The following is a 26209-nucleotide window of genomic DNA, read 5'->3' as shown; positions in this document are numbered from 1 at the left end:
CTGTGCAGAACAACACAGACAGACACACACACACACCGTTCATAAACAGCTATAAGAAATAGTGGTAAAGTTGTGCTTCAACTCGGCACCACACATTAAACCACAACACAACATAAAACAGCATCAACTGCAGAAGCGGAAGCAGCAGTGTGACCATGTTCAGTTTTTGGTGTGACCATGTTTAGTGTGACCAAGTTTGGTGTTCAGTGACCATGTTCGGTTAAGCAACAAAAATGGGTAAAAGACAAAATCAGACCATGTTTGGTGTGACCATGATTGGTGTGACCATGTTTGGTGTGACCATGTTTGGTGTGACCATGTTTGGTGTTCAGTGTGACCATGTTTGGTGTTTGGTGTGACCATGTTTAGTGTTTGGTGTGACCATGTTTAGTGTGACCAAGTTTGGTGTTCAGTGACCATGTTTGGTGTTCAGTGTGACCATGTTCGGTTAAGCAACAAAAATGGGTAAAAGACAAAATCAGACCGTGTTTGGTGTGACCATGTTTAGTGTTTGGTGTGACCATGTTTGGTGTGACCATGTTTAGTGTGACCATGTTTAGTGTGACCATGTTTGGTGTGACCATTTTTAGTGTTTGGTGTGACCATGTTTGGTGTGACCATTTTTAGTGTTTGGTGTGACCATGTTTGGTGTGACCATTTTTAGTGTTTGGTGTGACCATGTTTGTGTGACCATGTTTAGTGTTTGGTGTGACCGTGTTTGGTGTGACCGTGTTTGGTGTTCAGTGTGACCATGTTTAGTGTGACCATGTTTAGTGTTCGGTGTGACCAAAATCAGACTGGATACACAGTAGCTGGTGTTAACATGTTAACACAGCAGAAGACTGAACATTTGTTTAAACCATGTTTAGTGTGACCATGTTTAGTGTTTGGTGTGACCATGTTTGGTGTTTGGTGTGACCATGTTTGGTGTGACCATGTTTGGTGTGACCATGTTTGGTGTTCAGTGTGACCATGTTCGGTTAAGCAACAAAAATGGATAAAAGACAAAATCAGACTGGATACACAGTAGCTGGTGTTAACATGTTAACACAGCAGAGGACTGAACACTTGTTATCACACTACCCTAAGGAGAGTTAGTGGGCGGAAGCCTTCAACCTGCAAAGGGACGTTCTCATGAACAGCATGACCCCATGTCCGTGATGAGGAGGTTCACAACAGATGCTACATGCAATCACTTCCACACACAGAATTCTTACCAAATCCCTCTTCTCAAGAGGGGCCCTGGAGTCCTCCTGAGTTTGAAGCTGGCTGGCTATGTGCTTTGCCAGTGAGCTCACTCCACCTGTGTACATCTTTATATATCGCTAGGAGCGGCAGACAAATATAGAATGAAATTAAGAGATGGAAAGGTGACAGAGCAGATATACAAGAAGTACATGTTGAGTGTACAGGTGGGAATGTGTACAGGAATACAGGTGTGAGGGTGTACAGGTGTGAGGGTGTACAGGAATACAGGTGTGAGGGTGTACAGGAATACAGGTGTGAGGGTGTACAGGTGTGAGGGTGTACAGGAATACAGGTGAGATGGTATACAGGTGTGAGGGTGTACAGAAATACAGGTGAGATGTTGTACAGGAATACAGGTGAGAGGGTGTACAGGAATACAGGTGAGAGGGTGTACAGGTGAGAGGGTGTACAGGAATACAGGTGAGCAGGTGTACAGGAATACAGGTGAGAGGGTGTACAGGTGAGAGGGTGTACAGGAATACAGGTGAGAGGGTGTACAGGAATACAGGTGAGAGGGTGTACAGGAATACAGGTGAGAGGGTGTACAGGTGAGAGGGTGTACAGGAATACAGGTGAGAGGGTGTACAGGTGAGAGGGTGTACAGGAATACAGGTGAGAGGGTGTACAGGTGAGAGGGTGTACAGGAATACAGGTGAGAGGGTGTACAGGAATACAGGTGAGAGGGTGTACAGGTGAGAGGGTGTACAGGAATACAGGTGAGCAGGTGTACAGGTTGCAGACAGAAATGGAAGAGCAAGGTATAAATTATGTATAAATCATCTGTGTGATCTGTCTGCCAAAAAAATAATAAATCTTTGATGGAGAAATTACTGTATAACACAAAAAGACCTAAAGACCACAAAATCAATAATGCTCAAAAACACCAATAGTTAAATGTAGCCTACTAATGAAGACCTGGTCAGATATCTGATAAATTCATGTGAAGGTAGGAGCTACCTGTTGCATACAGGCAGGTAGGAGGAGGGTTTATCTGTTGCATTGAGACATGTAGGGGGAGGGGCTACCACAGGGAGGCAGAGAGGGGGAGGGGCTATCACAGAGCGGTCAGTGGGGTGAGGGGCTACCTGTCACAGAGAGGCGGGTAGGGTGAGGGGCTACCTGTCTCAAAGAAGCAGGCGAAGGGAGGGGGCTATCTGTAAGCTCCTCCCCCTGCAGCTGCTGCTGAGTGAGCAAGTGTGAGTGCTTTTTCTTAGGCTCCACAGGACAGAGGGTGGGAGGAGAGAAGAGAGGAGAAAAGGAGAGAAATATTAGCCATCAGTGCAGACAAGACAAGCTGCAAGGAAGACAGAAGGAACCTGTCCCACACAAGCGAGCTGGACTCGGCTCCCCGTTTGTCTGCTCGTGTGGTGACGGGGCAGGATGGTGCACACAGTAGCATGGAGGTCACCTTGGGGCTTACAGGCTTGTGGTTAAATAGCCAGTCGAGCCTCTCCGCTCTCTCCTGGATGCTGGGGATGTGGGAAGGCCCTCGGCCACTAGGGGGCAGCCTCTGCTCCTCCTGCAGCACATAATGGTGCTTCAGTCACCACACACAGAACCAGAGGCACCAGTTACACAGACCTGCTCAGGAACGCTAGGCTGTAGAGAGTGAAGTACGAGCTGGTGGGATGCGAAGGCAGTGTTGGCCTGCAGGGGGCAGCACTCAGCCACGCCCAGCCCAGACTACCTGCTGCTGGGGCTCCAGCGCGTGGGTCTGTAACCACCGCTCGATAAAGAAGCGTGAGGGCTTCTTCATGGGCTGATGAGGAGGAAGAGGAGAGTGAGAGAAATGTCCAGCAGTGCAGAGCATTAGAGTAACCCAGAAAAGACCCGGTGCAACCCAAACAGGCCAACGTCTTCGACACTGAAGCAGTGGCCGTCCTGGCCCAACCTCGGGAGGCCGCGTGGCCGACGGGCCTCTCTACCTGGGGCTTAACAGAGGGATGGGGCTGCCCTGTCAACCTGGCAGCTAGCATCTCTGTTCTCTCCTGAACGCTGGGCACACGGCCCCGCACAGACGCCTCCTGTGTGCAAACAGGACTCACGTGAGACTCGCCTCAGCCGCCGACACACACACACACACACACACACACACACACACACATACACACACCTCATCGGGCAAACAAGCATATGCACCATCACGCACAAGGAGTCGCGGTCACACACAATGTTCAATGCACAATATTTTTACAAAGGCTTAAAATAATAAGAGCTGAATTGTGGAAGCCATGTTATTCCTCTCAGTGGTGGGTACATGCCACATCACGTTAGTACTGTTTAATGTCTCTAAAGCACTTCAAGAACATCGCCATCCTACAACCAACTCTACACAGCCACGAAGAGCAGTCGTCAGGCAGCAGAACATCCCCATGCCATAACCATGGTTACCCTGCATGAGAGGGGACAATGGCCCCAGGTCGAGTCATTTTCATCACCATCATCATCATCATCCTCAATTATCTCCAATTTCTGAACATTCTTCTGCAGAGCACAGATAACTACAGTTAGACATCTAGTTCCAGGCTTTATCAAACTACAGTTATCCACTACAGTTAGACATCTAGTCCCATCTCGCATCACTACAACCCTTTAACAGTACTGTTTCAGATTATGAGAGGTGTTTAAGGTCACAACTGGAGTTACATGCATGAAACAATTCAGCTGCTCTCTGGGTACACCTCACGTCCCTTTAATAATCTACAGATGGCGCTGTTGTGATGATCTACATAAGCACTCTTCAGCCAAGAACATGCTCACTCAACACGCAGTAACATCTCAGATAGAAGTATGAAGACAATCTGCTTTTAAAATAATCGGAGCTGAAGATTAAGGAACATTAAACATGGAACTCCAAAGATGATTTGGTGCAGAATAAACTAAGAGGAACATCCCAGAAGGCAGACGTGGGGAAATGCAAAGAGAGAAAGTTTATGATGTAACCGAGCACTGTGATGTTGCTTTTGTATAACAAAGTGTCACCTGTGTGTGTAGCGAGGAGTATGAAGAGAATGGAGGAGGAAGAGGAGGAAGAGGAGGAGAAAGCAGAACAGAACCAGGCCAGCTCTTCGGGCTCTCACCGCCCCTACTGGCCTTAAGGGGGATGACAGGACAGTACAAAAAATGCCAAGTCACTTGCTAATTACGCACACACAAAAAGACAGAGACAGACACAGACCCAGCATACAAATCACACATCTACACATCTGGGGTGATAATGTCCAGTGTTATCACAACACACACATGTTGGCGTTGTGGTGTTATGGGACCCTTGTTTCATGACCTTCTGGCTACACACGTGATCTACTGTGCAACAGTAAGTGTGAAAGTGAATCAAATCTGGAAAAATCCTATGATAAAGAAGACATGTGCTTCCATTCTTCTGTAGATCACCAGTAACTTCAGATTAAAACTTTCAGCAGAATAAATGAATAGTTTTAACAACAGGGTGGTTCAGACCTCTGACTAATTCATTATACCTATCAGCTGTTCATCAATGCAAAAATGCATTGCAACATCATTCATCACAATACAGACCTGTAACTGTGCATCGTAGTAATGGAAGATATCGTGATATTTATCACGTGTTGTTTATCTACTGCAGCTGCACTGTTTGAGCAGCACTGAAGCGGTTACGGTAGCACATACTGAAACAATAGTATGTTAGAAACGTTCTTTGAATTTTGCTTGAATTTTCTTTTAATTGCAGGGGAGTATAAATACTTGTTCAGTATTTGCTTCAGAAATAAAAATCGTTACTTCAGTATTCGGTACATATATTTATATTTACCCCCCCAAAAAAGGAATAATAATTAATATGAATTATTTTTACATTATTTGCAAGGACAAGCATGTTAACCTTTTTTGTCAGTGTGTTTTCTATGTACACATTTTAACCCCAGAATGTACTGACAATCAGATACTAACTGAAGCCCACTGCAGAAAGCAAAAAAAAACCTCATAATGTGTGTACCATAATAATGTACTGAAGCTCTGATGTACTGAAACACTGATGTACTGAAACACTGATGTACTGAAACACTCTTCCGCAGACAGGGCAGTTCACCACACTAAGGAAGTGAGCAAGGGTGTTTAACGAAGCACTGCTTTTATAAACACACCTGTCTTTTGAGGCCTGTAGACTGTGCTGGTGCGTTCTCCTCAAATTTGGCCAGCAGCTGTGTGGCCATGGACTTCACCTTGGTGTGGTTGGATGCTGTAGTGGACTCCACTTTGCGCTCCATCAGGGTGGAGCGGCCTCTCTCCTCACGCACCAGCTGCTGCGTCCCGTCCTGTGCCGAGACCACACAGACGGTTCAAATTCTTGCTAAGCGTCTTTCTCGGCAAGTCAGAGGTCAGAGGTCAAGAGCACTTACGTCTTCTGGCTGACCCGGCTGACTCGTCTTCCTCCTCTTCCCCACTCCATCCAGTTCCTTCTCCTTCTTCTCCTGTGACGGAGGTGACAATGAGAGCCCAGGGCAGAACGGCTGGGGGTTAAAGGTCAATCAGCCCCACAGCAGATGCCACGTTACCTTGGGGATTCGTTTCCTCGAGATGTTCTGGCCCAACTTGCTGAGGAAGGAGATGGGGGACTTGGTGGAGGCCATCAGCGCCGCTTTCTCCTCTGGACTCAGGCTGTGGTTCTCTACAACACACCACAACTGTCTCAAAGGAGCTTGGTGTTGGCTGTGAGGTGCTCACCAACAAGACTCGAGAATAAACGAGCACAGTCAGTCGCCACTTATTGAATCATTTGCTGTCCATACACCAACTCACCACCAGGTGGCACTGTGTCCTTGAACATTTCATAGAACTGGCTAAGGTACATGACCATGGAGAGCTTGTCTGGCTCCAGGACTGTGGACATTTCCTTCCCCGTCATTATGGGAGAGATCCCCAACTCCTTCTCCGCCACATCAAACGCCAACTGATTGTTCTTCTCCACATCCCTCTCATCCAGGGAGTCAAAGTCACTGTATATATATATGAGAGAGAGAGAGAGAGAGAGAGAGAGACAGAGAGAGAGAGACAGAGAGAGACAGAGAAATGATACCCATCAGCGTTGGAGATTTTTCCATTACCATATGACCAGCTCACTGACACTAGATTTGGACTATATACTCATACTGTATGTTGTTAGCTGCCCTCCACAGCCATTTAGACTTAAAGGACTCAGGTGGAAGGGAGTTGTCAGCTGCATGTTCTGCAGTGGTGTTGGGACAGGGTGGAGTGCTGACATGAGATCGGGTGGTGTTGGGACAGGCCGGAGCGCCTGTATGGGATTGGGTGGTGTTGGGACAGGGTGGAGTGCTGACATGAGATCGGGTGGTGTTGGGACAGGCCGGAGCGCCTGTATGAGATTGGGTGGTGTTGGGACAGGGTGGAGTGCTGACATGAGATCGGGTGGTGTTGGGACAGGCCGGAGCGCCTGTATGAGATCGGGTGGTGATGGGACAGGCCGGAGCGCCTGTATGAGATTGGGTGGTGTTGGGACAGGGTGGAGTGCCTGTATGAGATCGGGTGGTGTTGGGACAGGGCGGAGTGCCTGTATGAGATCGGGTGGTGTTGGGACAGGGCGGAGTGCCTGTATGAGATCGGGTGGTGATGGGACAGGCCGGAGCGCCTGTATAAGATTGGGTGGTGTTGGGACAGGGCGGAGCGCTGACATGAGATCGGGTGGTGTTGGGACAGGGCGGAGTGCCTGTATGAGATCGGGTGGTGTTGGGACAGGGCGGAGTGCCTATATGAGATCGGGTGGTGTTGGGACAGGGCGGAGTGCCTGTATGAGATCGGGTGGTGTTGGGACAGGGCGGAGCGCTGACATGAGATAGGGTGGTGTTGGGACAGGGCGGAGCGCCTGTATGTGATCGGGTGGTGTTGGGACAGGGCGTAGCGCTCACATGAGATCGGGTGGTGTTGGGACAGGCCGGAGCGCCTGTATGAGATCGGGTGGTGATGGGACAGGCCGGAGCGCCTGTATGAGATTGGGTGGTGTTGGGACAGGGTGGAGTGCTGACATGAGATCGGGTGGTGTTGGGACAGGCTGGAGTGCCTGTATGAGATCGGGTGGTGTTGGGACAGGGCGGAGTGCCTGTATGAGATCGGGTGGTGTTGGGACAGGGCGGAGTGCCTGTATGAGATCGGGTGGTGATGGGACAGGCCGGAGCGCCTGTATAAGATTGGGTGGTGTTGGGACAGGGCGGAGCGCTGACATGAGATCGGGTGGTGTTGGGACAGGGCGGAGTGCCTGTATGAGATCGGGTGGTGTTGGGACAGGGCGGAGTGCCTATATGAGATCGGGTGGTGTTGGGACAGGGCGGAGTGCCTGTATGAGATCGGGTGGTGTTGGGACAGGGCGGAGCGCTGACATGAGATAGGGTGGTGTTGGGACAGGGCGGAGCGCCTGTATGTGATCGGGTGGTGTTGGGACAGGGCGTAGCGCTCACATGAGATCGGGCCGGTAGTGGTGAATGAGGGCACACAGAGCCAGGCCACTCTTCCAGGATGTGGTGATGTCAGACACGGCAACGCCATGGTAACCTTCTGTCAGCCTCTGACACCAGCTCAACAGCTTGCTGGAGCGGGCAATGGACTCTGCAGAAACAAGGACACAGCCAATCAGACAACAGCTTGGGGGAGGGGCTTTGGCCATCCAACCAGTCACTGTTAGTTGTACAGTGAGGGAGAAGAACACTTTCAATGACGTCTAGGTGCATTTCAGTCACGCATAAGAGGTTATTAGGAACCCTAGAGAGACGTGGTCACAAACACCATCGTAGCGAAAGCAACTCTGTTAGTCCAAACCAGGACATGGATCTATTAACTTCCAAAAGGAGGTTGCAACAGCCCATTCCATTACTGTCAATCACAAGACACAGCCAATCACAAGACGCTCTGTAGGGAGCCCTCACGAGCGAGAGCACCTCATGCATGATAACTTCAATCGGCTGTTACAGTTACCTTGCAAATGCTTCTCAAGCAGAAGTTCTAGGATTAAAATAACAGGGAATTACGTTGACATGTCAACACTGTCCTGTTCAGACAAAAAAAAATCAATACAACATGAGCTTTAACTGGACCCAACGTCATTCACCCACCGTTCCGTGTGAGTTTGGGAGTGGAAGAGTTGACCACGTTCTCCACGTCTAGACGAATCTCTCTGCTCTCTCCGGTGTCGATCAGATGGCGCACCTTGAATTGGCAGAGAAACAAGACAGTATGATAAATGTTCCAGGTTTGGACCTAATGCTTTGATCCCGACCACAGGGAGTCGGGGGGGAGTGATGTGAGCGCCCCCACCTGACTGGGTCTGAGCAGGTGCAGGTTGATGTTGGGGTAGCGTGTTGCTGGGTCCACCGTGTACTGGCTGAAGTTTTTGCTGACGTTCTCGGGGGTGGTCTGTGGGAGCAGGCGATATATGCTCTCCCTGAGAGAGGAGGGAACCATGGTTACGGGGGCGTGGTTACGGGGTCGTGGTTATGGCCACGTGGCTTTGAGAGATCCGACAGAACTCTTTAGAGCAGCTGTCATCCATCATCTCTGACTCTGGGTCTCTGGAGATATAACGGACGTCCTCATAACGCACTTAGACAAGTTGGAGTGTGTGTAAACAGGCTCTCAGATGCTGGCGTTCGATTAAACCTCCCTGTGTGTCTTACAAGCCTGTAACAAACGCAGATTTGGGGAGTGTAGATGTCTCCGCAACTGCACGGACGCTGCCCAGAAGCTCTCCCTGTGTGTGTGTGTGTGTGTGTGTGTGTGTGTGTGTGTGTGTGTGTGTGTGTGTGTGTGTGTGTAACAATGTCCCCCAACAGTGCTAGAGCCCCTCAACAGGTGGAGCTGCTCTCACCTCTCGGCCAGCACCTCGAGGGCGGAGGCGCCTTGAGCCCAGCTACGCACCATCCACGCAGAGTCCAGCGCTGCCAGGAAGCCCCGTGCGATGCCCGTGCCCATCGGCCAGAAGGGCTGCATGAGAGCCACACGCACACACGCGCACACACACACACACACACACACACACACGCGCGCACACACACGTGCACACACACACACGCTTTCAAAACTGTTTGAACTGATGCTCTAGTTCTTGGTAACTTCCATCCATGTGTGAGGCCCGTGTGAAGCCCGTGTGAAGCCCGTGTGAGGTCCGTGTGAGGCCCGTGTGAGGCTGTGGGGCAGGGAAGGTCGACCCTCACCTCCAGAAGACTGTCGCCCACGATTGCTACGAGCAGCTGGTGCCCGTTACACTGTCGTACCAGCGCCGCGTTCTCCGAGGCGTACATGCAGGTGAAGTCAAACATGGCTACGTCAGGCTGCCCATAGTGGTTGATGGCGAAGTCCAGCTTAGGTAGCTGGTGGTTGGTGGAGAAGTCAGCTGCTTCACGAGCGTAGGCGAGCAAGGCGGTCTGGTCCACGTTAGCGCGGGACAGAAGCATCTCCGTGTCCACATAGTCCTGACATACACACACACACATACATAGCAGAAACTAGAAACTGGAACTGTGCTTCTGATGGAGGCATTCTGAGAGGACACCCCCACCCAGACATGACAGGCGTAGTCCTCTAGGACACTACAGGACCGTAGGCCAGGACATGAGGACATGTCCTGAAGGAAGCAGTGAATATGTAGTGAGCTAAAGCAGAAATCATAGAGAGATTGGTGGAGGAGGGGAGGGTGGTGGAGGAGGAGTGTGGTGGAGGAGAGGAGGGGAGTGTGGTGGAGGAGTGTGGTGGGCAGTCATGGCCTGGTGGTTAGAGAACTGGTCTTGTGACCAGAGGCTCGTAGGTTCGATTCCCAGACCTGAGGCCATGACTGAGGTGCCCCTGAGCAAGGCCCTTAACCCTCAATTGCTCACTTGTATAAAAATGAGATTTAAAAAATGTAAATCGCTCTGGATAAGGGCATCTGCCAAATGCCATAAATGTAAATGTAAATGTGGAGGAGGGGAGGGGAGTGTGGAGGTGGAGTGGGTGGAGTAGCTCCATCATCACTCACGTTCAGAATAACTCCCTTCTCCAGTAGACTCTGTTTCTTGGCAGTCATGACGAAGTAGTGTGTGTCATCCTTATAGTACACAATGTTCTCCAGATCGATCCCTGACAGGCAGAGAGACAATTCACAGACACGGACATTAAAGACAGAGACCTACACTCCTTTAACAGACATTACATAGAGAGAGACCTACACTCCTTTAACAGACATTACATAGAGAGAGACCTACACTCCTTTAACAGACATTACATAGAGAGAGACCTACACTCCTTTAACAGACATTACATAGAGAGAGACCTACACTCCTTTAACAGACATTACATAGAGAGAGACCTACACTCCTTTAACAGACATTACATAGAGAGAGACCTACACTCCTTTAACAGACATTACATAGAGAGAGACCTACACTCCCTTACAGACGTTACATAAAGAGAGACCTACACTCCTTTAACAGACATTACATAGAGAGAGAACTACACTCCTTTACAGACGTCACATAAAGCGAGACCTACACTCCTTTAACAGATATTACAAAGAGAGAACTACACTCCCTTACAGACGTTACATAGAGAGAGACCTACACTCCTTTAACAGACATTACATAGAAAAAGACCTACACTTCTTTAATGGACATTACATAGAGAGAGACCTACACTCCTTTAACAGACATTACATAGAGAGAGAACTACACTCCTTTAACAGACGTTACATAAAGAGAGACCTACACTCCTTTAACAGACATTACATAGAGAGAGAACTACACTCCTTTACAGACGTCACATAAAGCGAGACCTACACTCCTTTAACAGATATTACATAGAAAAAGACCTACACTTCTTTAATGGACATTACATAGAGAGAGACCTACACTCCTTTAACAGACATTACATAGAGAGAGAACTACACTCCTTTAACAGACGTTACATAAAGAGAGACCTACACTCCTTTAACAGACATTACATAGAGAGAGAACTACACTCCCTTACAGACGTCACATAGAGAGAGACCTACACTCCTTTAACAGACATTACATAGAAAAAGACCTACACTCCTTTAACAGACATTACATAGAGAGAGGCCTACACTCCTTTAACAGACATTACATAGAGAGAGAACTACACTCCTTTAACAGACATTACATAGAGAGAGAACTACACTCCTTTACAGACGTCACATAAAGAGAGACCTACACTCCTTTAACAGACATTACATAGAGAGAGAACTACACTCCTTTACAGACGTCACATAAAGAGAGACCTACACTCCTTTAACAGACATTACATAGAGAGAGAACTACACTCCTTTACAGATGTCACATAAAGAGAGACCTACACTCCTTTAACAGACATTACATAGAGAGAGAACTACACTCCTTTACAGATGTCACATAAAGAGAGACCTACACTCCTTTAACAGATATTACAAAGAGAGAACTACACTCCCTTACAGACGTTACATAGAGAGAGAACTACACTCCTTTAACAGACATTACATAGAAAAAGACCTACACTTCTTTAATGGACATTACATAGAGAGAGACCTACACTCTTTTAAACAGAGAAAGAACTACACTCCTTCAGCCTGTCTGTCCTCACTGATTCTGTGCTGCTCTTTATTACAGAGCAACAGTAGCAATTACACGACTGGCAGACCAAACACAACAGCCTCTTAAAACGCTGCCAACTCAGCACAAAGCCATCAAGGACAGGACGGGCACACACACACACACACACACACACACACGCCAAACCTGTGGCCTCCCTGAGGTCCTGGAAAAACTTCTGGTTGAAGATGAAGGCCACTCCGCTGATCTCCTCCACCTTGGCCTCGGCGGTGGTGTTGCGGTTGATGAAGTTGGCCGTGATGGCGATGGCCAGCTTCCCTCTAAACTCTTTCCTTCTGAACCCTGTGGACACGCCATAATAAGCAATGGTGAAGTAAAGAGGGAGGCAAGGGAAGAGAGAGAGGACAAGAAACTAAAGCCTCAGAAAGAGTCCACTCTGGAGCAATCATGGTCTTGTGACCAGAGGGTCGTGGGTTCGATTCCCAGGCCATGACTGAAATGCAGTTGAGCACTTAACCCCCAACTGCTCCCCGGGGGCTGGAATAGGGCTGCCCACCTCTCTAGATATGTGTATCACAGCCCCCCAGTGATTGTGAGTGTGTTTGTGTATGTGTGTGTGTACCACAGCCCCCTAGTGATCACTAGTGTGTGTGTGTGTGTGTGTGTGTGTGTGTGTGTGTGCACCACAGCCCCCTAGTGATCACTCGTGTGTGTGTGTGTGTGTGTGTGTGCGTGGGTGTGTGTACCACAGCCCCCTAGTGATCACTAGAGTGTGTGTGTGTGTGTGTGTGTGTGTGTGTGTGTGTGTGTGTGTGTGTGTGTGTGTGTGTGTGTGTTCTCACTGCACAGATGGGTAAATGTGGAAGACTCATTCCGATTGGGGTGAAAGTCACAACTGGCAATATGGTAACTTAACTCTCTTATTTTTACTCCTAACTCTTGAGTATCCCTGTTGGTTTAGTAGCTGAAATCTTCCCCGACAAAACGAACAACGCTTCAAAATCCCAATACACCACCAACAGTCCTTGATTGCTTATATGGAAACAGACCTGAGTGATACAGAAGTGGTGTGGCTGAGTAGCAGATAAGGGGTGGAGCTTAGGAAAAAGGGAGGGGTGTGTCTGAGTGGAAGGGGGAGGGGTGTGTGAGGGGGAGGGGTGTGTGAGTGGAAGGGAGGGGGGGGTAAAATAGAATTAGGCCTTAATGCCAATCAGCTCCATGTTTTTTTTTCTCTTTACCCGTATTACTCATTTTCTTGTAACGCAGAACATCTGTAACAGATCCAGGTACATTTTGCCTTGGTTCTCCTGTTATGAGAAAGTGCCCTCTACTGAACATCAGGATTTAGGACAGGAGCCAAGATCTCCCATGTCATTTAATAATTATCATTAATCCTCAAATGGCAAAACCAGCCAAACAAGTCATGAAAGCCCCAGATCTTCTAAACGTTTTTTTTTCCTGTTAAAGTAGTCTGCATGAGTAAACACCAGCAGACTAAGCATATTAGAACCACTAGGATGAATGTGCCATGATTTCGTAGCAAGACCAAGATCTTGACATAAAAACCCTCATTGAATGAGGAGATTAACAAACAACATTCTTCCATCATTCTGTTTACCTGACAAGGTGTTTCTCCTGCCATCCGCTCCGATGATGACGTCAAACTCCAGCTCGCTGACAGGGTGTGTTCTGGGGTTGACGTTGGCTCTCCAGCCCGTTCCTGGAGAGGACAGTCAGTGTTACGGAAATGACGACAGGCTGCAACACTCACACAGCACCTGGTCCCAGACGAGACACGAAGAAGCAGCGTACTCTCATTCTCCTGGTCCTCTGGGGGTTCGATCAGGCCTTTGAATTCCACGTTGACATGGATCTCAATACCCAGGAGCAGAGCCATTTTAAGCAGCATCAATTGGAGCTGACGAATACCTGCAAAGATGTAGGAAAGGAACTTAGACCCAACTCGGATGTAATCAGACCTACCTCATACAACAGACCCTACTCAGACCTTAACCAGATAAAACAGAAATAACTCAGACTCTGGTCAGACATAAATCAGACCCAACTCATCAGCGTGCTCTGTGGACTCACTGATATGGTCTATGGAGCCTGCACAGAATTTTCCGTAGAACTTCTTGGCGCCGAGCCCACGCAGATCCTGGATGGTGAAGGGCCAGAGGTGCAGGACGTTGTTGCGCGAGAAGGCGTCCCTCTTCTCCACCAACACCACCTTGGCCCCCAGGAATGCCAGCTCGATGGCGGTGCGTAACCCACATGGTCCCGCACCGATGATCAAACACTGCCACAAACAAGAAATCATAAGCACCAAGGACACAGGTTGAGCACACAAGATCAAAGCATGGCATGAAACAGTGGGGTGTGCCCTCTAGGGCGAGGTCGTGCCCTCTCGGGCGAGGTCGTGCCCTCTCGGGCGAGGTCGTGCCCTCTCGGGCGAGGTCGTGCCCCCTCCTTCCTCACCTTACAGCTGGAGCAGGCGCGGCCTTTCTTGAACTCCTTGTGGCTGGCCCGTTTGTCCAGTTTGGCCCACAGAGCCTTGGCCTTCCAGTAGTTCAGCCTGGACTTGAGTTTGTGGTAGAACACGCGGTACTCATTCGGCTTGAGCTCGAGGAAGTCGCACAGGTCCTGGAAGGCCTTGAGGGTGCCCTTACAGGTGGAGGCCTGCACAAAGCCGTCGAACAGCACGTGGGACTGGTTGACCCTTTCTCCTGCCGAGGTAACACCTCCATCTCCCATGGTCCGTCACCCCTGCCGGGGGGGAACGTGGGGCCGATGTGGGGCTTCTGAGGTTCAGCTCCCTGCTCCACACATCTCTGTCCTACGGAGAAAGGACATGAGAGAGAACTTTAACTGATGAGCAGCACTGTTGCCAAGAAACTGAAAGACTGCCAACTCACTTTGCACCATACATACATAAATAAATAAATTACTCCCCCAGGAGAGATCATGGCCTCTCCCTGACAAATGACCGTTTTGTTTTCCTGTCCAGGAAACATCAAACAGAGTGTAACTTCATGGAGACAGTACAGTCAACGCCTTTTCTTACATCATAAAAGTTTGTGTACGTTTGCTCTTTGTAATACGAGACAACTTTCTGCTGAACAAGATTTCACCGGACACCGAACCCGCACATCTGCTCCTGATTGGTTGATCGCGCTGTAGCGAATCGGCTTGTTCGAGAACGTCCAGGCGGTACTGGAGTGTGATGCATTACAGTAAGGTCATGTGTAGAGCACAAGGACACGTGAGAACCCTGCCCTGGTGGGGCCCGCGTGGTGGGGCCGGCACACGTGGTGGGAGAGGGAGACCCATCGCCACCTGCTGCTGTCGGAGTCACAGTTATGAGTACGGAAGGAGTGCTAAGAGTACACACCGGCACCCCCTGCTGGCAGGCACAGCCAATGCGGATACACAAGGCAGCAACACTCAATGGATTAATGTACTTTGATGTATTAGTTACGATGAATCTACCCAACGGTGTCCAAGTTAAACACGCAACTTTCAACGAAGAATGTCTTGAGTGAGTATTTATATTTATACAGTACCTGTAGAGTGAGTATTTAAGACCTCAGTCATGTGCCAACAGGGAACACGCAACTGTAAGTTGTTGCCACACCATCAAGTGCTGTCCAGCCAAACAAACCTCAGCTCTGTGCCTGTTTGTATTATATATATATATATATATATATATATATATATATATATATATATATATATATATATATATATATATATATATATATACATATGTAATACATATACACATATATATCTTAGCAATGTTGATACTTCCGGCTACAAAGTCCCTTACACAGGATGGTTCTACCCACAGAGTGCATTTCAGTGTATGACTGTTTAATGGTGGAGCTGAGGGTGGAGGCTGAGGGAGGCTGCTTCATCACACTCTCCTCCTGCTCCAGTGGACACCATCATCCTGCCCCATGGGTCCAAACCTCTCAGCAGCATCTCTGACGTCCGTCTGACTCTATCAGACAGGATCATACGCAGAGCGCAGCTTTTACACACCGGCAGTAAATCCCGTCTGAGTGAATGTCAAAATGCCACTAAACTGAAGAGAATGTTTCCCTGCATGTGGTGGTCAGTGGAAGGCCCTCCTAACCCTGCCCGGGTGGACCGGGGGGGAGCACACACACCATGACCCTGGAGGTGAGCACACACACTATGACCCTGGATCACAACATGGGGGTGTTAAAAGAATGGATTTCTGTAGGCCAAGGACAGTCCCACAGTAACCAAGGTAAATAACTCCACCTCTTAAACACACACACACACACACACACACACACACATGCCCATACTCACACACACAAACACACACATATGGGTGTGCACATATGCACAGTCATGCACAGTGTGGTTTGTTCCAAGGAAATCTCCACCCAGTGGACAGAGTGATGGATAAATGACGAGGGGGGGGGGGGGGGGGGGGGGGGGGGGTGGTGTAGGTCTGGAGGTGGTGCAGGGCTGGAGGAAGCGTTCCAGCTCTCCACTCTCACCACCACCCCTGTGGAACCAGCATGGCCTCCACCCTGAAGCTCGGTCAAGTCTGTCTTTCTGCCTCTGCGGCCCCGTCTGTGTTTCAGATCTTCACGGCTGCTCAGACACACCAGTAAGGTCTGCGGTGATGTCCACGTGAGACATCCACGTGTGACGTCCACGTGAGACGGCAGGACGAGCGTGTTTGGATCACAGAAACAATGCTGTCTGCTCCCCTCCCCGTGTCTGTATGTCACAGATAACCGCAATGTCCTTTTGGTTCATACAGACTCTTCACATCAGTTGCACCAGCACGGGACTCATGGCAAATCCGTACACGTACACGCACACACACTCACTGCCCGCTGAGGTTCACCAATGCAACGTAATATCCCTTAAAAGGTAAGGCACACCACGTTGTTTCTCCTGAGAACACACTGCAGCTAAAACACTTCGGAGTGATCACTTTAATTCTGTGTGAACTGACAAATAACCAGAATCCACAGTCTGCACCTCTGTGAAGCGATTTGTTGAGAGGTTTTTGATTGCTGTTCTGCAGTAATGGGGCCACTGCTGTAAGGACAGGGCATGTCTGTCTGTGAGGGATCACCCTCCAACCCGGTGGCCTGCACTTCTGGCCCAGCGCCCATAAAGTAGCCATGTCGCCACTCAATCTCCCCAGGCAGGCTGCAGTAAGAGCCAGCGATGCCCCGCCCCCTGCCCCGCCCCCATCATCACATTGCTGCCTGAAAGTTCTACCTGCAGCATCCGGTCCACCCACCGGAAATGCTTTGCACTGCATTGTTGCCATAGAGACAGTGCCATTACAGGGATATTACACTTCTGACATGGTCAACGGACCTGCATGCAGCCAGAGTCACGTGACCCCACACCGCCGCGTGACCCCCTGACACAGCAGAGCAGACAGTAGGAGGGAGGAGTCTCATCAGACCTGTTCAGATCTGACAGGGTGTAATGCAGATGTGCTAACATGCTATGGACCGTAGGCCAGGAAAGTCTGTGGGAGGAGCCATTACACCACAAACTACCAAGCCCCGCCCCCTCTCATTACCCAGTCACCACACCTCCCCAGAGTAAACAAACACCAACACACACAAAGGGGAGTAATACAATACAATAATACACATGCAAATGTATAAAGATAACACAAATGTGAACATGCATAATGAATTTATGTGACGTGCGTTCACATGTGAATTTGTTCATGTTCATGCGTACAGGTGTGTGAGTAATCAGTCTGATGGACCCTAACACACGCAAAACAAAAACATACTACATGCAGGCTCCAGGATTAGCCTGGTAGAGGGTTTGTGTGTGTGTGTGTGTGTGTGTGTGTGTGTGTGTGTGTGTGTGTGTGTGTGTGTGTGTGTGTTACAAAAAAGTCCATAGTCCATAGCTCAGTAAAAATGTACTCTCCTATTATAGGAAACAAGCTACGAGTTAAACGAGGTTTTTAGGTCATCTTGGAGTTAAAGCAGCTGATACCTGCGCATGCTAACATGACAGAGCTCAATATATCAGACTCAAGAGACCTTCATGCGGAGTAGACAGAGGGGGCGGAGCAGAGAGAGGGGCGGGGCACAGAGGTCACCGTGTCTGAGTTTGTGTTCTTGTTTTGCGTTGTCTGCTCCTCTCCAATCCCCCCCGCCCCAGCTACGGTCCACACGCTTTCTACATACCCCAAACTGGACAGGAAGTCACACCAGTACCTGCACTCCCACATACCCCAAACTGGACAGGAAGTCACACCAGTACCTGCACTCCCACCGTGCAGCTATGGTGTCATCAACCTCCACGGCTGCCTCTCTTCTCAGCGAGGTCACGTGGTGAGACCGTATGCTGTTGCTGTAGCAACAGCTCCAAGGGAAAGTTACATCACAGGACACAAGCTGACTATCTCTGTGGTGATGACGGAGGACACCGAGCATGGCTGCCAGTTGGAAAATGTGAGAGGGATGGCAGAATCACACACACGGTTGCTGTAGAAACAACCCCAACACCCGTTTAGCTTGTTTTCATTGCTGAAACATGTACAGGATTTCATATTAGTGTTACAGTTAATAAACCACAATATACAAGACTTCCAATTAGGTTTACAGTTCTATATATTGTATACTGTGCATATTATATATACCACAAGCACACAGAAGGAAAGTGTGCTGTCAAAATCAGTCAGTCCTCGAGAGGAAAAGCGACCTGGTTCTGAAGGAGGTGGACTGCCTGCGCACTGGGATCAGTGGGAAATGGGAACACTGAATACATAGAGGCTGATATACTAATATATACTAATACATGCTAATATACCTTTTACATATCCACTTATGTAACCCCCACATTCAGACTGCAGACTTCATCATCTGGTTGGCCACTACATGTAAATATTTCCTAAATCGATGAGGCGCGTTAACTCGTGCTGTGAAGCGGAGCGCTCTGGCTCGACAGCTCAAGTGTTCAGCTGAGCACGTTTAAGGAACAGTTACGACACACGGACAACACGCACGGCAAGACACCAGTCCCGCTGCAGGACATCCTGCATTCTCCAGTCCTGGACGACACAAGACCAGGCGATGTGCCAGTCTGCAGAAGACCAGCAGAAACAGGACAGCAGTGATACCAGGAAGGTGGTGTCCAGGAAGGTGGTGTCCACATCGACAACAGTAAAAAAAAAATGTCTCACATGGTGTTGTGTCAGCTCAGCGCTCCCGATGGAGAGGAGGGTGAAGCACCGTACAGCACCATCAGTGCAGGTCTCTGTGATGGAGCAGGGAGCCCCGACACAGGGACACCTCCATCTAACACCACCCTCATCTTCCACCAAGGCAAACACAGTAATTTTCCAACTGAACATCTTACAGAGCAAAAGGCACAAACAAATGCAAAAGAAATGCTTCAAAATCATGGAAAAAACACCCAGTAACTGGGCTACTTTCAAAACCAGCATGTGATGTGTCCAACGGCAAAGGACAATCAGACAAACTGTCCATCTTCTGGAGAGTCATCAAATCATTCATAAGTACAGATTATGATAGATCATTTGTTTGGTCATTTAAGGGAACAACCAATCACATGCAAGCTTTAAGACTACACCAGTGGTTTGTTGGAGGAGATGGCCCTGATGCCTATCCCCTAACGCTAAACCCTACTCTCCTGGATGACCCCAGTGAGCCCAGACCTCAGGCTGGTCTACACACTCCTCCACCATCACTGCTCTTTCAGACAACGTGGAGAAGATGAAGCCAACGTCCATGACAAAAATGTCAAAGAACGCCACCTGACTGTCTAGACACATTCCTCCCACCACAGTGATCAATACTTAAAGTATGTCATGCATGTCAAACATGTCATGACTGGTTGCCAGAATCGTAACATTTGAATATCAGATTCTTATATTTGCATATCTCACAACCAACAGATGTGTGTGGTTAACCAGGTGAATGTGTGAAAACCTCAAAGCAAGTGCAGCGTCACTCAACATATTTACACCTAAACTAGCAACACAAAAACTAAGATTCAGGCCAAGGGTGGACTGCAAATCGCAGAGATCCACCAACACTGCATTATGCAAAATAAACACAGGTTCACTAGCTTAGTGAGCTAAACAAACCGAGACACTATAAAATTGTGAGGACCTTTTTACACAAGCTCGTATTTCAGTGTGAAAGAGCTTCTGCAGAAGACTGGAACCCCAGCACCACTTGGATGTGTGCTAAAGATAACCACAGATCTGCAGGACGTCTCAAGCCAGAGCTCCACAAACGCAGCTCCACTTACAGCCCCGCCTCCAGCTCCAGGCATTCTGCTGATGCAGGCCTACAGCTCCGCCCACAGCCCCGCCTACAGTCCAACCCACAACTCTAGGCGTTCTGCTGATGCAGGCCACCAGCCCCACCTACAACTCCAGGACTACAACTCCCACTGTATTGGAATTCCTGCTAGATGGAGAAGCTGCTGCATGTTGAGGTGAGATATCTGCCCAGAGAGTCCTAGAGTGTAAATGTAGATGATCCCTCACCCATCACGCTCCTGGGATCACACCCCCCTCCCCCTCTCAGTGACTTTAGTTGTTAACATTACAGACTCAGTATATATTTTGGGAGAACCATCCTTAACACAACATCCTTGAGCTGTTTCTGAGGCACAAGCAGTGTTGAGCCGTTTCTGAGGCACAAGCAGTGTTGGTGATCTTTTTATTTTTTTATTTTTATCTCGTCAGTCTGCTCAGTTGGAAATTGATTCCACCACACAAAAACCCCAGCAGCAACAGCCCTGTGATCAGAAACCAACCACTGATCATGGACTAGATGATGACTAAAAACAACAACAGACCTACCTACAACAGGTCTCTAAACAAACTGCTGGGGAATACAGCAGTATATTTATTTCTAAGCAAACACTGGAGAAACTCTTCGTTCACACAAACAAAGGGTAACCAAGATGACATTTTTATTTACTGATGCTTATTAACATTTTCCTTTTGTTGTCCGAGGTCTTGTAAGATAATGATTAACGACCTGTCTGCACATTCACAACATTACTGCACCGTCTATTATCAAACATGAAGAACTCCAAGTACACAGGACACACCTCAAATTGTAGACTAGGTGTTAGGGTTAGTTCCTACATGGATAGCTGTGCACATACACGCATAGCTGTAATCACTGTGTGGTCCTCTACTCCTCCGATTAAAAGGACATGCTTAGAGACAGTTGCTAAGGAAGTGGGGCTAAGAAGGAACTGTGTGAGTGTGCATGTGCCAGACTCCCTGCTGAGGTGAGCACACTGAGGGAGGCAGCGGGCCGGAAACGCACACGCGCACCACGGCACGACACCGAGGACACTGCGGCATCCTGGGAAAAGGAGACCAGCAGAACAAGGGCAACACGGAAGCTGCTCTCCGTCTCTCCGTCTCTCCGTCCCGCCGTCTCTCCGTTTCAGAAGAGAACCGAGCTAGTGAAGAGACCAATTTATGACGCAGCAGTGTGGGGCGTTAAAGGAAGCACTGTGGACCAGGGTACAGTGACAGCTGAGGCAGAACACCCACAAGAAGACGCCCTGACATCTCCTCAGCTCCGTGGGCAGAGAGGCAGGAGGAAGAGGGCTCTCTGCTCATGTTTCAGGAGGATGTGTGTCATTGTGTATTCATGTATTCATTAATAAATGCCTCCAGGAGATAAACGTACAGTTAGAGTGGATTTGTGGTAAAGGGTAAGAAAGGGCGTTGAAGGTTTGGAAGGTTCTAATGGTGTTGTGACTGCACACGACGGCGTGAGGCACGTGGGGTTGAGCTCCACCACACCACAGACGACAATAAAAGACAATGACATCACACCCAGATTACAGGAGAAGGAAAGACACCAAATATGGATCGACCTGACGCACCTCACAGAGCAAAAGAGAGAGCTAACGCTAACCGCAGGCAGGACGGGCAGCACACGTCCCACTTAAGGAGACACTGTCAACAAAGCCATGTCTTTCCCGCCAGTCCACATATGCGTGACCTGTAATTGTACCTACCTGGTAAGAAGATGTGTAATTTGAAATGTCAGTCACTGTGGGATAGTCCTTTATACTTAACACGCGATTTTACAAGCAGTTTGGATTGGCTGCTCGAGGCAATATCACAGCAGACAATGACAGCAATGGTCACTAGAATACAATAATAAATCCAAGAAACAACCTTCACCGTGGACAAAATGACACAGTAGAACACACCTACCACAAGGTCAACCCAGGTGGAGCTTTTAGTGCTTTTGCACAGAGCAGAATCAAGAAGTCAGACATGTCTCCTTAGAAAAGCTGTCCTCACTCTCACCACAGAAGGAAAACTCCCATGTCAGTCAAAAGTCAACAAAGCCAGACAGGCTGTTTAAAGAACAAGAGTTGCTTTATGCTCTCATAACATACACAAGTGTCTGGAACCTTCTGAAGGAAACCCTAACCCCTAACCCTAAACCCTAAACTCACATTCACATCACATGGGAGTGCCTGGAACCTGCTGAACCCACAACCCTAACGTGCTAAAGGTAACCCCAACCCCAACGTGCTAAAGGTAACCCCAACCCTAACGTGCTAAAGGTAACCCCAACCCTAACGTGCTAAAGGTAACCCCAGCCCTAACCTACTGCAGATAATCCTAATCATAACCTGCCTGGAACCTGCCTGGGCTGCAGGGTGGTGTCATGGCAGTGACTACACCAGTCCAAGGGTCACTAAGTAAACACAATTCACTATCTACACGCAAAGGCTAGCATGAATACCACAACTATGCTGCAGTCCATCTGAAAGCATTGTGACTGATCTCATATTTGCATTTAATAGCAACAAAGACAGCATCTGAACTCTGGTTTATTAGTCAGGTATTTTTATCCTTGATAAGACCAGCAGATACAACACAAAGGTCACATGAGGGCAAACTTGTTACAGCCATCACAGACATCATTTGCCTATTTCTCTGCTAAAATATGAAACATGACAAACACCAGCCATATATGCACGTTCAGACCCATGTTGTTACGCCACATGTTCTTTCTGTTTGGGGTAAAAATTCTTTGAATACTTTAGGAGACCGAGGTCACTAGGACTCCACATTTTTGTTAAAACTGTGTGTTTAATTAGAATCAGATCTATAAAGGAACTGCCAAAAAATGCGAGACTTATAAACTCTTGCAAATGTAAAAAAAATTCATAATCTCAGTAGAGCCCTAGCAACCACCAACCCGCCTTCAATACTGCGACTACACTCAGTAGCACCCTTCAATACTGCGACTACACTCAGTAGCACCCTTCAATACTGCGACTACACTCAGTAGCACCCTTCAATACTGCGACTACACTCAGTAGCACCCTTCAATACTGCGACTACACTCAGTAGCACCCTTCAATACTGCGACTACACTCAGTAGCACCCTTCAATACTGCGACTACACTCAGTAGCACCCTTCAATATTGCGACTACACTCAGTAGTACCCTTCAATATTGCGACTACACTCAGTAGTACCCTTCAATATTGCGACTACACTCAGTACTACCCTTCAATATTGCGACTACACTCAGTAGTACCCTTCAATACTGCGACTACACTCAGTAGTACCCTTCAATACTGCGACTACACTCAGTAGTACCCTTCAATACTGCGACTACACTCAGTAGCACCCTTCAATACTGCGACTACACTCAGTAGCACCCTTCAATACTGCGACTACACTCTCATTTGCCTTCAGTTCCCATGTAGGCTCTTATTTGGGCCAGACCACCTGTCTCTCCTTCCACACCAATTCTGATCTGACCTCTGGAGAAGGGACCAGCATTTAAACATGAAACAGAGCAGCAGGGAATTCCTGAGCCCGCAGCACCCCAGCAATAGCAGGCACAGGGTTAACACCCTTCCCTTAAGGCTAACTCAGTGCCCGCAGCGACTGTGACCACTGGCAGACTCCGTGCCAGTTAGTGATCGCTCACTGGAATTCTGGAAGACAGTTAATGCTTCTCTGTTCCTGAATGTCTAATCCCAGTGACAGTAAACCAAAACCAACGCCGTACTGGTGGTCCTACTACAGGCGCGTTTTAGTCTATGTAAGGTTGACCTGGGTTCCTCTGTGTCCAGTAACCACAACAGAAAAGAAAACCAGCACTCCCTCGCAGACGAGAGCTTTAGAAAGAACGCAAAACATCCCGTCTCTGCCTGGCGTTTACACCACTGGGATCAACCGCTTGCACTCTGAGTCAGCAGGAAACCCTCTTTCCAGTCCTTCCCTCCCTCTCCTGCTCTCAGAGTCGTCAGCTCACCTGCAAACATGAACAACAATCGGAGAGTCTTTCGTCCAAGATGTCCGTCAACCAAGAGGCTCTGATGAACCTCAGAAACCTCTCATTAATGAGGTGCTTATTTGTGCCATTTGTGAGAAAATCCAAAATCCTGTTTATTCAGCACATCATCAACACTGTTCAGGAGTAACCCTTTTATTAGACCCTGTCAACACAACTATTATAGCAAATCTACAAACCACCCAACCCAGCCCTCAGCTGTTCCCCTCAGTGACTCCGTGCTCCCACAATAAACCAACAAACAACTACACAATGGGGCAGCGGACAGAACGAAGACTGAAAAGAAAACGTCAGATCTGTGATCATTTTTCTCCATTAGCTAAAACACTCCTGCCATTGCTTTCTCTGAACATTGATGATCAGACCCCTAGCTATGTCTCCATGCCATGGCGTTCAAAGGTCAGACGCCAGCTTTAAGGACACCCAATAAAGCTTTAATAAACACCGCAACATAAAATGAAGGATCATAACCCTGACAAACGGCTGCTATAAAGGGAGTCCCTTCACCTCTCTGTCACTGATGACGTTATAGTTTTTGTTCTACGATGCATGGACGTTGACGTAGGCAGGCCCATGGTGCTGGTGTGATCTGGACTGTCCTTTAGCTCGTCTGCCATTCATACACACTAGAAGTTAACTACACGTCCTGCTCAATAGACGCTCAGAATAGACGGTTCTGACTAACGTGAAATGCCAGAACCGGGGGGGGGGGTCTTAAAAGTGTCCGAGAATGCAGTTCTGCTGGTATATCATCATCCTGCAAAACAAAGGCGCGCACGAAGTGAATTTTGGCGTGACCAAAGTGTGTCACCAGCTCCCTCCGCAATACGACGTGATGGCACCGGGCACAGAGTGTTACACCAACACACACACCTGCCTCGGGCAGCCAGGGAGCACGACCGCCTCCGCTCGCTTGATCTATTACAGGCGCGAAGGAATCAATGACCCATGATCGCTCAGATCACCGAATCAGCCCGACGTGGTCGCGTTTGGGTCGGCAGGATCGAGCGGATCCGTGAGCTCACCTCGGCGGAACCAGGAGAAACGGACACGGGTCACACCACCGCGGGGTAGTCCTCCTATACGCGCGACCCCAACAGCTTTTCCAGCGAAGGCATTTCCTGTGAAATCGGTCCAATAAACGTGCGTCCAAAGTTCCGATCGCCACGGAGCTCCTGCACCGATCCTTCCTTCTGAACCCGTGTTTGTTTATTCACATGCGGCGGCGGGGAGGCGATCATGGGCGACTCTCCGGATCCGGAGCACACAAGTCCAGCAGGAAGAAGGGGCACCGAAACCCAAACGTGTGCTGGTTTCCCTCAAACCAACCGCTCCGTCCCGTCTGTGCAAAACTACGTACACAACACATCCGATATCTACTTGTGTTATTTATTACTGTACAGTCCAGAATAGATGTGAAATGTAAAACAAATGAATTCTCCCCGTATTCCCCCTCGAAATGCAGCAGGACGTTTTCACATTTTTAATCCGATTGGTTTTCTACCATGACGTGAAAATGGGCGTTACAGAACCGACGGGTCCACGTCTTGGTTGTCCACTTTTAACTGTTTAGTGTTGACAAGTAAACGCTTTTTTTTTACAATTGGTCGTCCTTTTTGGTCGTGCTTTTTGCACACTATCCATAATATTTACAAACGACGGACTTTAAACGGCAGTATTGTAAGACCAGATCCCCAACCGCACACAACGGCGGGCTCCACATTAACCCGCCCACAGAGAACAGGACCAGTTTCGCCCGCAGGATCTTCAAGGTTTTGTTTGTGTTATTGTTGGCGAGGGTGGTTGGATACAGTTTGCCATCTCCGGTCCACAAACACCATCAACTTTAATCTTAAAGGCAAAATGTCTACTAAGTGATAGAAAGCCTATAAAGTCCGTGTTATCCGGCTACAGAACATTGTGTAATTCTAAATTCAAGTCCCTGACCTCAATTATCTTGACTATATTATCCAATTATCCTGACGTGACTATATAACGTCTTGATAGTAACTAAAACCAATTTACACCATTCTGGATTTGG

General features: G+C 48.5%; 1 protein-coding gene across 16 annotated transcripts in view; it reads right to left on the bottom strand.

Annotated features, from left to right (window-relative positions):
- Window positions 1–25670, bottom strand: part of mical3a (microtubule associated monooxygenase, calponin and LIM domain containing 3a) — a 54297-nt gene extending 28627 nt beyond the window's left edge. For 4 of the 16 annotated variants that reach the window (XM_076985604.1, XM_076985623.1, XM_076985615.1 and 1 more), the window contains exons 1-24: window positions 25194–25669; window positions 14286–14643; window positions 13899–14106; window positions 13620–13736; window positions 13426–13527; window positions 11994–12149; window positions 10244–10344; window positions 9444–9701; window positions 9098–9213; window positions 8548–8674; window positions 8346–8439; window positions 8209–8235; window positions 7695–7842; window positions 6025–6221; window positions 5781–5893; window positions 5625–5696; window positions 5370–5540; window positions 4231–4341; window positions 3640–3732; window positions 3174–3272; window positions 2936–3007; window positions 2657–2767; window positions 2368–2463; window positions 1218–1325 (exon numbers count right to left, since the gene is read on the bottom strand). In XM_076985604.1, the coding sequence (XP_076841719.1) occupies window positions 1218–1325; window positions 2368–2463; window positions 2657–2767; window positions 2936–3007; window positions 3174–3272; window positions 3640–3732; window positions 4231–4341; window positions 5370–5540; window positions 5625–5696; window positions 5781–5893; window positions 6025–6221; window positions 7695–7842; window positions 8209–8235; window positions 8346–8439; window positions 8548–8674; window positions 9098–9213; window positions 9444–9701; window positions 10244–10344; window positions 11994–12149; window positions 13426–13527; window positions 13620–13736; window positions 13899–14106; window positions 14286–14561 (2973 nt within the window). In that variant the 5' untranslated portion in view covers window positions 14562–14643; window positions 25194–25669. Of the gene's footprint in view, window positions 1–1217; window positions 1326–2367; window positions 2464–2656; window positions 2768–2935; window positions 3008–3173; window positions 3273–3639; window positions 3733–4230; window positions 4342–5369; window positions 5541–5624; window positions 5697–5780; window positions 5894–6024; window positions 6222–7694; window positions 7843–8208; window positions 8236–8345; window positions 8440–8547; window positions 8675–9097; window positions 9214–9443; window positions 9702–10243; window positions 10345–11993; window positions 12150–13425; window positions 13528–13619; window positions 13737–13898; window positions 14107–14285; window positions 14644–25193 lie in introns of all 16 variants that reach the window. The other 12 variants (XM_076985700.1, XM_076985690.1, XM_076985598.1 and 9 more) reach the window with 11 other exon arrangements.
- Window positions 25671–26209: the final 539 nt, after the last annotated feature.

This window comes from Brachyhypopomus gauderio, chromosome 2, assembly GCF_052324685.1.
Source record: "Brachyhypopomus gauderio isolate BG-103 chromosome 2, BGAUD_0.2, whole genome shotgun sequence".
Classification (NCBI taxonomy): Eukaryota; Metazoa; Chordata; class Actinopteri; order Gymnotiformes; family Hypopomidae; genus Brachyhypopomus; species Brachyhypopomus gauderio.
The sequence above is the reverse complement of the archived record's forward strand: the minus strand, read 5'-3'. Positions and strand labels throughout refer to the sequence as shown.